The sequence below is a fragment of the Apium graveolens genome, chromosome 2 (genome assembly GCF_009905375.1).
Source record: "Apium graveolens cultivar Ventura chromosome 2, ASM990537v1, whole genome shotgun sequence".
Taxonomy (NCBI): domain Eukaryota; kingdom Viridiplantae; phylum Streptophyta; class Magnoliopsida; order Apiales; family Apiaceae; genus Apium; species Apium graveolens.
In genome coordinates, this window is record NC_133648.1 from 319555454 (window position 1) to 319568630 (window position 13177).

At 35.0% G+C, this 13177-nt stretch overlaps 1 protein-coding gene across 1 annotated transcript; it reads right to left on the reverse strand.

The window, feature by feature from the left end:
• Nucleotides 1–6835: 6835 nt before the first annotated feature.
• Nucleotides 6836–7282, reverse strand: LOC141704877 (uncharacterized). The gene has a single exon (XM_074508040.1). It carries the CDS (start codon nucleotides 7280–7282, stop codon nucleotides 6836–6838), a length of 447 nt encoding a protein of 148 aa, XP_074364141.1.
• Between the last annotated feature and the right edge of the window lie 5895 nt (nucleotides 7283–13177).

Genomic DNA, 13177 nt, shown 5'->3' on the forward strand with positions numbered 1-13177 from the left:
TTCCAACTTTTTGTGTAGTCATTATGAATTTTTGAGTGAATAAAAATTCAAGAAGTGAAAGAAACACAAAAGTCTAGGATCTTGATTTGTACGTTAATCAGAAGGCTCTGATACCAATTGTTAGGTCCCAATTTGTTTGTAGAAGGGGGGGTTGAATGCAAACAATACCGTTTCGTCGAATAAAATGCGGAATAAAATTGTGAAACAAAATTCAAGTTAAATAAAACTTTTATTAAACTTGAAAGGTGTTACAACTACGGTATCGATTACAAGGGATTAATCTCAAATCAATTATTACAAATTTAGAATAAATTCGACATGAACTTTTTCTATTTTTGTAATTAAAAGATCAAATGCTAAAAACGATTTGAGATTAAGTTCTAGGGATTTTAATCCGCTAGATTGATATACAAGAACAAGATAAGTAATTCTAGTGGTTTGGATTTAACATTAACAAACTAGAATATTTGATCTTGAATAAGCAGATGAATGATGAAATATTTTCTTTTGTTTTCTGCTGTGTTCTCTTGTTCTGTATGAATGAATGATTGAATTGCTGCTTCTGCTTCTATTTAACAATCCAACCGAGAGGAAAAGAACTGGAATGACAATCCTTTTTAGCTTGAAAGACTTTCGGTGAGACAATCTATTAGAGCTAGCAAGACAATTAAAATGAACTAGCAAGACTTTCGGTATGACTATTGATTGTCATACCGATTGTCATATTAGTTCAAATGAAATTGTTTTACTGAATTAATAATTGATTTTAATCTAAATAATAATTCTATCAATACAATCAACTGAATTAGCATGACATGCGGTATGACTATCAATTGTCATACCGATTGTCATACTAGTACAATCAGTTGTCTTACTTAGAATTATCACAGATTTTAATCAATTAATATTCTGAAAATCCTTAATATTAATTCTAAATTAATTAATCAATTTAATTCAATTAATCAATAAATTAATCCTTGCAGATTTAATTTATTCTCTTAATTAAATTATATGACTTAATTAATTAATAGTGAATTAATACTATCCCTGAGCAGCATCCATTCTTCTGACAATCTTCTGAAAGTCTCTGAGACTTATGAATCAATTCCGTCACTTCAATGCTGACACTCGATGTACTGTCTGGTTCATGAGTGACTAACTTTCGTGACGTTTCTTCATGTCTTGACTTTGTTGTTCTGATTGAATCCTTGTAATAAATGATACCTTGACGAGATCTCTGTCACTTGATTAAATCCACGATCTTGATTTATATCACTGAGGCATGATCAAATTCTTGAACTTCTTCCAGTGAATCTTCAAGTCTGCAGATGAATAATGTTTCTTTATTCTTTGACAGATGTTACTTTGTGAGATCTCTCTGATGCTTGATCCACTATTTACTTATTACATTCTTATTTGAGTTGAGTTAAATACTCGAATAAACGAGTAGGCTATGACATATGCCTTTCAATTATGGGTTAGTGGTTAACGTGTTAGTTTTGAATAACTGCATGTGCACGATAATAATTGCCTATTTTACGTGCCCATTAACTCCTGTTTTAACTTTTTACTGACTGTTCATGCGTTGCCAGGTGTAAAGTGTATCCCATGCTTCAAAAATATAACTGTTGAGTGGAGAAAGTATATATATGGGAGTGAAAAGATTTTCTAATATTTTATTTACTTTTATATTTTTCATCTCTCTTATTCTCTCTTTCTCTAATATTCTCTGAAACAGTCTTCTTTCAGGACTTTTATCAAACACTTTGCAAACACTCTCCGTCTCACTTAATTTCTTACAGAGATGGCACCAAAAGACGTGATTTTCAATGGAGCTAAGTTTGTTTCTATCAACTACTCCGCCATTCTTCGCAAGGCTGAAGCTCCATCGGAACTTCACTTCATTCAGGATTTTCTCACTAATTCTGATATTGGGTACGCTCTAACCCAACCTGATGCAGTCTCTGGAACTCAAGTGCTGGAGTTCTGGAGAAGTGGAGTATATGATGATGGTGGTGCTCAAGGGTCCCCAAGTATAATCTTTTCATCAGGGGAGGATGAGCATGTCGTAACTTTGGCTACAGTATGCCAAGCACTGCAACTGCCTGAGAACTGCGCCTGTTCCATTGTTAAGGAGCCAGTTATTCAAAATATGATGGCCAGTCTGGGGTATGAAAGGACATTGGCCAAGCTGGGTCAATTGAAGGGACCTTACATAAGGAGGGAATGAAGTTTCTTCTTTGACTGCATCATCAAGGCTTTTGCCAACAAATGTTCTAACTTCGATGCAATCCCTATACTCAGTCAACAAATCGGGTATGCTCTCATTAATCAAACTGATTTTGATTATGCAAGTGCTATTTTAGGTTTCATTGGGGATAGGATGACAGAAGATAGGAATACTGTATATTTTGCTAGATTCTGTCAACTTATTTATAGTTTTTGTTGTGATGATAAGCCCCAATCAGCTAGTGAATTAATTCCATCATTCAAACTAGCCAAAAGAGCTTTTAATGACTTATTATCTACTGATAATAATAAGGATGTGTTGAGACCCCTCCAAATACCTTTATCTATCAAACAAGCCTTAATAATCTATGATCCAGTGAAATATACTGCATTATATCCTGATGTTCAACCATCAGAACCTCAACCATCAGCACCTACCATCTCTACACAAACACCTCAGACTTCTCAACCATCAACACAAACAACCAGACCTTAATCTTCCAAACCTTCTAAGAGAACAAAGTCTGTTCCTCAACCTCCACAAAAGAGAAGGAAGATGATTCTCAGAGATGAGCCTGAGAGTGAAGAGGAAACAATTGAAGCACGAGTTCATGCATCTGAACCTGTGATAGTTGAAGCTGAGAATGTTACTTCTCAGAAAGAAACAACAACTCAAAGTTCTGATACTTTGCAAAGGAAATCTGTAAATTCTGATGCTGCTGAAGCAACTCCTTCTTGGGCAAGGAGATTGAAGAAAATGAAGGCAAGGAGGTATTTGGCTAAGTCTATATCAGAAGATACTGAAGAAGCTGAGGAAGGGGATCAGGAATCTCTGATCTCACAAGAACCAATTATTATTACAGCCCTTCCAGCTCAAGCCAACGACACTGCTAATGACACAGTTCTAACCCCTCCTGTCTCTCCTATTAAAGCTACAGATGATGCTAAAAAACAAATTGAAAATTCTGAAATAGATATTCATAATTTGAATATATCTGAAGTTCTTTATCTGGAAGCTCCATCTACATCAAAGACACCAGCTCTGGAGATAAATTCTGCTGATCAGAATTTAGATAATTTAATTCCTGAATCTTCAGTTGCTTCACACACTGTTGAGCTCTCAGAACAGAATGAGTCTTCCTCAAGTTCTGATGACAGTGTTTCTGCTGAGACTCCAGTACCTATTCTGGGCAAGGAAGAATTGGTGAAGAAATTTGTTGAAAAGGAAGCACCTATTCCTTGGGAGGATACTCATAGAGGTGTTGAGTGGACCAAGAAGTGGAATGAATCAAATTTTATTCCATGTTCTAAAATTCTGACAGAGCATATTGCAAAAGTTGATGAGTTGCTCACAAATGCTGATTTCAGGACACAACTCAAGATCACAGCTCTGTCTACAAAACATCTTCACGGTCTACATACTGCTACTCATGAAAAGGTTGATACACTCAGAGAAAAAGATGATAAGCTAGATCTAAAGATCAAGCTTGACAAGAACAGGTATATCAGACCTATTTCTGAAAAAGTTGCAGCCATTGAGAAAACTCAAGAGAAGCAACAGGCCCAAATTGCCGAGGTTCTGGTTAATCAAGCTTCTCAGAAAGCTCAATTGGATGAAATCCAATCTTTAGTTGAACTTCTTCTTTCTCTCTTACTTCCTGATGATGTCAAAAAGGGGGAGAAGGTAGTTAAGTCCAAATGCTCACCTACTCAAGAACTGAAGAAAAAGGACGATAAAGGTGATGACCAGGGAAACTCTGAAAAGAGCAGAGGTCAAAGAAAAGTTCAAGGAAAATCTTCTATTCAGAACAAGTCAAGTTCTGATGCTGTGAATGCTTAAAGACTGAAGTCAAGTGGTGATAAGCAAAGTCTGATGTCAAGTTCTGATATTCTGATTCAGTCAGGATCTGAAGACTCTCAGAGGTTTTTGCAAACTCTGAAGTTAAAGGGGAAGCAGACTACTGTTTATTACAAAGATCCTACAATCCAGACACTTGATGAGGAGATAGCAAGAAGATTATTTCTGAAACACAATCCAGGAATTGATTTAGAAACTCTCAAGGACGAAGAAGCTAGATTTGCTGCTGAGAAGAAAAATCCTAAGTCTAAAGCTTCTGATGCAAAGAAACCTCCAAGGCCAAAGGAAAAGGGCATTGTGATCAAAGAGAAGTCAAATTCTGAAACTTCAAAGTTCAGAACTAGATCACAGACTGAGAGTAATCCCAAAGACAAAGGGAAAGGAAAAATTGATGAACCAACCAAGTCACTGGACTTGAAAACTTCTCATTACAGTCCAATGATCACTGAAGGTGATGGAAGAGAAATTCCTATGCTGAAGAATTCTGCTAAGGTGGAAGTTATTCTGAAAGGAAGATGCTTATGTTATAATGAAAACTCTTCACATCCTAAGGTTATCAGACTTGGTGATGGACTTGAAAGAACATCCATTCAAGCTCTCGGAACAGCCATTTATCAAATTGGTGACAGTAAAGAAGAAAAATTGATGCAGGTCAAAGCACAGTTAGCTGAAGTTCTGAAGAAAGCTGAAGATAATCTGATAACTGATTTTGTTAAGAATCATTATAGATTCAGATTGATTCAGTGAAGTTGGTAAAGCTGGATGTTTTGTAAGTTGTAATTTATAGTCTTATTAAACTCTTATTACATTTGAACTTAAATGTTTTTGACATCATCAAATCTATTAACTTGTACATTCTTGCATAATTTACAAGTTGGGGGAGATTGTTGGATATATTTGAGATGTCATGTCTAATATGTTTCATGTTTAGTTTTCATATCTTAACTAATAGGGAATATCAGTTCTTACTGAAATCAGGACTTACTGGAAGTCAGGACTTAAGGATATTAGGATTTGATTATCAGAAGATAATATCAGAAGATGGTTATCAGAACTTAAGTACTGGATGACTAACAGTTAAGGAAGGAAGCTGATTTACAGGAAAGAAGATCGAAACTAATACGGAATAAGATATGCATGGAAAGAGTTTGAGGACTAGAAGAATTATATAAGATATCTGGTTGATATATTTTAGGAGACAAAACTATATTACATATCAACTAGAAGTTATCTTGTAACTGTGTGTCTATATAAATACAGATATAGGTTTACTCTATAAGAGTTACGATCATCGATAAGATCATATATTGTAACCTAGCAGCTCTCGTGATATTTGTTCATCACTGAGAGAGGACAGTTCCATTGTAACAGAGTTTGTTATAGCGAATACATCTATTTTCTGTTACTTGTGCTTTAAATTGATTTGATTGTATTCTACACTGTATTCAACCCCCTTCTACAGTGTTTTGTGACTAGGGCTGTTCACGAACAAGCTCGAATTCGGCTCGGTAAAAGCTCGGTTCAGCTCGGTTCGTTAAGAACTCGAGCTCGAGCTCGAACACAAAAATGTGTTCCTTAACAAAAATGAGCTTGAGCCGAGCTTTTATATTTTCGGCTCGGGCTCGGCTCGAGCTCGACTCGAACTCGCTTGACTCGAGCTCGGCTCGTTAAAACTCGAAAAGAATACAATATTTTCAGAATATTTTGATAAGAATTATAGACACATATACATACATACAGAATCAGCCCTGCTCCTATATATAAAATACCAAAGGTGTATTTTGCAGCTTTACTTTCCGCCTTCTAGAGTATACTTTCCAACCTCCAGAGTAACTCATTACTGAACCTTACTTTCCCACTGAAAACATCACCAAAACATCACCCAAGATCAAGCAACCAGAATCCAAAATCAAGCCTTCCACACATATACATACAAAACTCACCATGCAATAAATATACAAAACTCATCAATTAGAAAAACAAAGCAGACAAGAGATTAAGAATTTAGTTTACTAAATAAAATGGGATTTATGAATTTAGGAATTGTGGAGATATGAAAGGGGATAAAGAGAGAGAATGGGCGTTGTGATTTAAACCTACAGCTACAGTTATTTTGATAATTGGGTTGGGCCCAAATCATTTGGGCTGGGCTAATAAAGGTTGATTTTTTTTAAAATTTTTAACGAGATGGTCGGTTACGGCTCGGCTCGATTCGGCACGTTTTTGTTCATGAACAGGCTCGTGTTCGGCTCGTTAGTTACCGAGCTCGAGCTCGAACACGATTTTATGTTCGATAAGAAAGCTCGGCTCGGCTCGGTTCGTCAGAAAAAAATAGAGCTCGACTCGATTCGGTCAAAACTCGGCTCAACTCGGTTGAACAGCCCTATATGTGACCTAACATAACATGTTATTAAAACAACTGTTTTGTCCTCACATGGGCTCCCAAGGATGGGCTCCCCTGCTGGGTATTTTAATTTATCAACAAGAGTTTAAATATCAAGGGCACAAATAGATATCAATCGTTTATTCATAGATAATGGAAAGTGAAAGGAGTACATGCTTGTGGTCTCATGGAGGCACCTATATGGCACTACCCCCCGAGACTTAGGAATATTTTAAGATAATACTAAGTCTGAAAAGAATAATATTACTGATAATACTTGCGGAGGTGTTCCGCGTTCCAGGCCCTCGGTATCAACTTGTCTTGCATATCATTGAGGTGGTAGGTTCCTTCCGAGAGCACTGATTTTATCTTGTAGGGGCCTTCCCAATTTGCCCCAAGACTCCGTGGCTCACCACCTTGGTGTTTGGCATGACCCGACGCGGAAACTCTCCCACCTTAAAAGTCCGGGCTCGAACCTTACTGTTGTAGTGCCTAGATGCCCTCTCTTGATATGTTGCTATCCTGATCTGAGCATCTTCCTGAGTTTCTTCGATCATGTCCAAATAGAGTCGATGGTTGACCTCATTTGCCTCTGAGTCATAGTTGTCCCTCCGAAAAGATCCTGCCCCTACTTCAACGGGCACCATAGCTTCACACCCATACACCAAAGAGAAAGGGGTCTCTCCAGTTGTAGTTCGGGGGGTCGTGTTGTAAAACCACAGGACCTGTGTGAGCTCCTCTGGCCATGTCCCTTTTTTCTCTTCAAGCTTTGTCTTCAAGGTGTGCTTAATGATTTTATTAACAGCCTCCATCTGCCCATTGATTTGGGGGTGGCAAACTGCACTAAAACTCTTCTAAATTCCCAGCTGCTCACAAAATTCCCGTATTTCCTTGCTATCAAAATGCTTTCCGTTATCAGATATTAACTTGTAAGGGATGCCATAGCGGCACACAATGGTCCTATGCACAAATTCCTTTAGCTTTTTTGCTGTGATAGCGGCTAGAGGTGATAAGTGGCATTTTATACCACTTAGAGCGTCTTAAAATGGCTTAAATTGGTGCCTTGAAATCAAGTATTTTGTGTATTTGATGCGTTTTTCTAGTGTTTATGCATTTCAGGGTATTAGTTGCATTTCAGAGGAGTAATCATCAAGAATAAGCCTTGGCATGTGTTCACCATGGCGAGAGGAAGGAAAGGGGCAGATTACGGCGAAGAAACGGAGCACACTCAGGATTTTTCCAGTAGGGTTCTGAGCGCCCGCTCAGCTATGCTGAGCGGCCGTGCAGGGTCGGGAAAAAAGATAATTTATTTTAAGACTTCTACTTCTGTTTGGCTTCCACTTCTATGTAATCTGAGTTTTATGGGACTATTATATAAGTAGATTTAGAGACGTTTCGCGAGGAGGATGGTGGTATTAAGCAAGGACGGCGGACTTAAAAAGCCACCTACAGACGCTTTATGCCCAATCATTCCGGATAACGCTTGCATCCTCTGTATTACCGCGGCTGCTGGAGATAAGGAAGAAGACCGTTTTAGCACACAGCAACAAAGAGGAAGCATATTTTCTTGTGATACTTATTTCGTTGTAACGTTGGATGCTAGTTTTCTTACTTTGAACTTAATTACTCTTGTGACGTACTCTGATTTAATATAATTAGTTTAGTTATTATTTTCTTGTGTTTGTTTATCATGATTTCATATGAACCCATGATGACGATAAGTGCTATTATGGGCTAATCGTGATCATGAGGTCGCAACGGATTTACTATGGAATTCTTTAGTTAATTGTTTAATACTTTAGTGTGTGATGATTGTATGATATCTAGTATTGGTTGTGCGTATTCGTCTTATGTGCGTCGCGAACATATAAGATATTAATCTCTTGTGAAGCGACGGTGGATCTTGAGATTTAGAACTTGCCATGCTAGCATAGGTTCATGTATGATGTGCATGATTAGTGGGTAACTCTAACAGTTTTATTCGCCCTGTGTAATCAAAAGGAATTACTTGTGCTTAAATCGTTATGTTGTCAATTTCTATAGACATATAGGAACTCAACATAATTGATGCCTATTCAACTTCTATCTTAATTGTGGATGCTTGGTAGAATGGTATGAGTACAATGAAAGTTGGCTTTTATCAGTTTCGTGTTATTCGATTAATATCATCACTGTCACATGCTAAGGTAATAACAATAACTATTGAAGGAAGTAATAATGAAGTTGTGATCTCATGAGTGTTTTAATATTGTTAATTGAAGTGTTATTTAAGTGATAAACTAAGTAATTAATTGTAGTTAATATTTAGTCAATAATTCTAAGTGTTAGTGTTTTAAAATTAAGGAGTAATCATACATTGGTGCGTGAGTTAATTAAACAATAATTAGTCTGAGTCTCTGTGGGAACGAACTAGAAAGTATTCTATATTACTTGCGAACGCGTATACTTGCGTGTATTTTTAGCGCGTGTTTCCGCCCTAACAAGAGGCTCGGCCTCTGCTCACTTAGTGAAGTAATCTACCGCAACAACCGCATACTTGACCCCTCCTTTGGCCTTCGGGAGTTCCCCAATCAGATCAATTCCCCACATAGCGAAGGGCCAAAGGCTCATGAGGGATGTGAGAGGGGCCACGGGGCTATTGTAATAATTGGCATATCGTTGACACTTATCACAAGCTCGAGAGAATTCGAAGGCGTCTTGGGTTGAAACCCAACAATGTGCACAATGTGATTTGCCAATTTATGTGTCTGAATGTCAATCCGTTTTAATCTTTTAATAATAAAAAAATAGTGAAGTAAGGGCAGTAAGTAAGTTTAACAAGTATTTTTTAGAAAAAAGAGTTATTTTAGTCAGAGAAAATAAAAAAGACAACTTATTTTACCTAAAACGTAATTGCTTATATACTGATTAAGTAAGGATAATTAAGTAAAATATTGAAACTTTTTAAGTAAGGGTAAATATTTAATTGAACGAAGAACCATACCTACCAGACTTTTAATGGTTCGTCTATTATATAATAGTACACGGACTTTAGACTTCCTTCATTATTGTTTGATTTTTTAATTTAATTTGACGTGATATTTTTTAAAATTAAATTACTAATTTGTATTGAATTAATAGTGCTTTTTAGTTGAAAATGATAATTTGTTATAATAATTAGAGAATAAGAATTCTAAGATTAACCTTAGAAAAATTTGCTAAAGTAATGGTTGACTTGAGTGTATTATATTTGTTATCAAATTGCTTAGTTTCCTAATTCAAAGACATGCACAATATATGGTAAGTAAATATTTAATAATAAATAATTAGGATTATTTGTTTACATGTATTTGTGGTGATCTTAGGAAAATATCATAAGGTTAACCTTAAGATCCTTATTCTTTAATAATTATAACATCATTTTTTTAATCTTGTTAAATAGATTTGTTCAAGTTATTTTGGAAGATATGGTATCCTTAGGGATGTATGTAACGCCCTCCAGACCCGGGGTATAAGTCTGGGGGTTACTAGCTAATCACCAAACCTGTACAATCTGATTAACAATTAATAAAGAAATGAAATTAAATCCCTTTAACACTAACCAGGAACTTTTTAGGTTGAAGTATGAAAACAAGAACCACTAACTACTTTTATTACAAACCAACATTCAAAATCTCACAAACTCTCTTTATTACAAACCATTGTCTAATTCATTTTAAACTAAGTTCAACTTTTATTCAAACACACACACTATCTATCAACACTCCACCTGCTCGGGCAACTCAAAGCTTTCTTTTGGATTGGGATCAACACCTTGGGTATGAGAGAATCCCGAGGCTTGACCCGCTTCTTTACCACTTGAGTCTTGATGGGTTTCATATTTCTTCTTAACTGAAAACAATAAGGTGAATAACAACAAAAGGGGTGAGCCAAAAATTGCTCAACAAGTCCACAAAATATAAACAGTGTTAAAGCATTTTAAATGAATCCGTCATCCTGGGTATATCTGCAAAGATATAACCCCACGAGAATAGAAAGAAGGCCATTACTGGCGAGTACAAATGAACTAAACTGGACACAAGTTCGCATCTATATTCTGCTGATCAGTCAGAATATAATACAGATCCATAGCTCAATATATAGATCTAGTCGGGTACCCAGGCACTACGACCCACGTCGAGGCATCAGGCATCCCGGTCCTCAGGATTAAGACACACTCAATCCCAAAATATCATTATATAATCCATCTCTTAGCAACCGGAACAATCGATATGCTTTGACATATTCTAATCACCAGAATATATCAATCTCAATGTATCATCAATGGAATATGAACCAAGTATCCAAAGAAACGGAGAAATCAAGAATCGAAATGAAATATGAACAAAGGAATAACAAGTGTGTATCAGTGATTAAGAACAATAATCAAAAGAGTACAAATGTGATAAGCATTTGAATCAATATCACTATTCTGAAAGTAGAATAGGGGAAAAACTTGCCTTTTGCGTGACTCACTGTAATTAGATCACTTTCGTCTATCACCTTGGACTAATACCGACTCAACTTGCCTGGCTGGCTTAGCTTCTGTTGGCAAAATAGACTGGTTAAGTCACGTCGTACTTCATTTGTATCTTGAATTGACTTCACACCGTTCCTAACATCTACCCATGCGCTTATGACTGACTCATATATTACTTACTAGAAATTAAGACTCAATTAACCACGTAATACACATAAGCACATTGGCACATAATTATTTTTTATAGTTAAAATAATTTTTAGAACCAAAATCAACTCGTTGATCGCTCAACTAATCGTTATCTGACTCATTTCCCATTTTTCCGGAATTTTTCGGACTCGTCTCGGCACGCATTACGACTGATAATCAAACAAGTAACAAAATCAACTAATTTTTAGAAGAAATTAAGCTTTGATATTATTTTTAATGAAGAGAATTCATTTTTCTGAGTCAACAGGCTTTACTTTCACTCGAATCGGACTAACGGTTGAATTATTATTAATTAAACACTAATAATTCCATTTATTATTCACTATAAATAAATATTATTAATTTTTAAAACTCAAAAATAATTTTTAAATCATTATTTAAGAAAAACCAGAATTAAAAATGATTTTTCTATTATTTTTGGAATTAAAATGAATTTATTATGATTTATCGAAAATTATTTGATTAATTATCAAAATAATTAATCATTTTTAAATAATTAATAAATAATTAATAAATAATAATTAAATAATAAATAATTAAGAAAATAATTCAATCTGATTTTTAGAAAATAATTCAGAATTATTTATAATATAAATCAATTAATTAAATAATTAATTAATCAATTTATAAAATAAATAAATCTGATTTTTAGAATTAATAAAAATAAAATTAAATTCAAAATTCCAGAAACATATGTCAGAAAACCATTCTTGACAAAATCAGATCAAACCCGGGTATTTTACACGGGTCAAACGGGTCAAAATCCGACGGAAAATCCGGGTCGTGAAGAACACGTCGGATTTTGCCCAGAATCCGGCCACCGGTGCAGAATCTGGTGAGCCATTTTCAGGCCAAAAACGGAACCGTTTAGTTCGTTCTTAAGCTGGAATCAATTCCAAATCACTTCACCAATCTGATTCCGGCCACAATCTACCAAAATCATCTTAGAATCTTCATCTCCGGTCAAAAATCGAATTCAACTCCGGCCAAAACCTATCTTTTGATTCTATAAACCAAACTTAATGTTCTATAGTGCAAATTGAAGCTAAGAACATATATAATCAAAGCCCTAACATTACAAGAACCAAATATTCACAGAAATCATCGAGTTGTGTTTTGAAAATCCGACAACCCTAGAAATCGTGAATCACTATCCAGGAATCGTTTGTTCAATTAAACACCATGAATCAACTGTAAATCATCTAACGAAGCTATATCAATCATCAAAACATCATAATAATCCCAGAATCAAAAAGTCCTAATTCGAACATAAACCCTAGAATTTGAAAATCAAAAACTACGAATTAAAACGTGAAATTGATGCTAGAAATGGAAAAAACAGATCAAAACCTTCGATTTGGATACTCGAACTGCTTGATTTGGTACAGAAATCAGATCAAAATCAACGATTGAATCCTCAACCCGAATTTGTTCAACCCGACCCGGCTACAGAGAATTTTGTATATTTTTCTGATTTTTAATTAATAATTATGATTAATGAAATAAAAATTAGGCTATTTATAGTAGTAAAATTAATACTCCTAATTAAAATTAAGGCCCTAATTCTACACTTTTTAAAATTAATAGGCCCCTAATCTTATAATTTTTGAGTATTAAAATTTAATTTATAAATATTTTATATATACAATATATATGCCAAAATTTCCCAAAAATTGTGAATAATGCAAAAATGCAAAGAATTAATATAAATGAAAGTCCTATAATTTTATAAAAATAAAAATGTGATTTTTGTGGGGTTTTTGACACCCAATGGGGCCCGGAAAAGTTATTTTTCGTAAAACGAGAAAATTTATAAAATATCTAGATGTTCAGAATAATGCGATTGTAAAATCCATTTGATGAAAAATAAGGCCCATTATTTTATTTAAAATACTGGCTTTAAAATCATTGTTTGGGTTGTAAAACGTTTGAAATGAAAATGATGAATGCATAATAAAATATCTGAAAAATACCTTAAAAATATAGAAATGACACGAAA

Excerpts from the sequence above, each read along its gene's own strand:
- LOC141704877 (XM_074508040.1), bottom strand. The coding sequence starts at position 7,282 with ATGGAGGCTGTTAATAAAATCATTAAGCACACCTTGAAGACAAAGCTT.